This window comes from Monoraphidium neglectum (assembly GCF_000611645.1).
Source record: "Monoraphidium neglectum strain SAG 48.87 unplaced genomic scaffold scaffold03690, whole genome shotgun sequence".
Lineage (NCBI taxonomy): Eukaryota > Viridiplantae > Chlorophyta > Chlorophyceae > Sphaeropleales > Selenastraceae > Monoraphidium > Monoraphidium neglectum.
Window position 1 is genome coordinate 6,071 of NW_014009939.1, and position 590 is coordinate 6,660.

Below are 590 nucleotides of genomic sequence, written 5' to 3' on the forward strand. Positions count from 1 at the left end.
CCTGCCACAGGAACCTGTGGGGGTGGGGGGCGGGGGGCGGGACGAGATGGAGAGGGACGTGTGTGGGGAAAGGGGTGTGTGTGTGTGTGTACGTGCCTGCGTGCGTGCGTGCGTGCGTGCGTGCGTGCGTGCGTGCGTGCGCGCGTGCGCGTGTGTGTGTGTGAGTGTGTGTGTGTGTTTTTGGTTGTGTATGTGTGTGTATGTACGTGCGTGTGTGTGTGTGTGTGTGCGTGTGTGCGCGCATGTGTGCGTAGGTGCATGCGCGTGTTTGTGCATGCGTGCTTGTGCGCGTGCGCAGGCGCACGCGCATGTTTGCGGTTGTTTGTGTGAGCGCTCAGGTACTTATATGATGTGAGGACACCCGCGTACAAGCACGTCAAACAACGATGTGCGGGCCCCTCCAGCAAGCCGCAGGCCGCGCCCACCTCTGTATCGCGGGCACGTTGGGCCCCTGCGGCAGGTACCAGTTGCACATTGTCAGCTGCAGGCTGCCGTTTCCACCCTTGTAGCTGGGGGCAAACGGCGCGTCCCATGGCAGATTGCAGGCGGGGTTGTTGGGCTGGCTGGGCGGGGGATGCTGTGGCCCCAGG

At 63.6% G+C, this 590-nt stretch overlaps 1 protein-coding gene across 1 annotated transcript in view; it reads right to left on the minus strand.

Annotated features, from left to right (window-relative positions):
* Window positions 1-475, minus strand: part of MNEG_13208 (hypothetical protein) — a gene marked incomplete at both ends in the record, with an annotated part of 3,105 nt that extends 2,630 nt beyond the window's left edge. The window contains one exon of the mRNA XM_014038321.1: window positions 426-475. Within this exon, the coding sequence (XP_013893775.1) occupies window positions 426-475 (50 nt within the window). The remainder of the gene's footprint in view (window positions 1-425) is intronic.
* Between the last annotated feature and the right edge of the window lie 115 nt (window positions 476-590).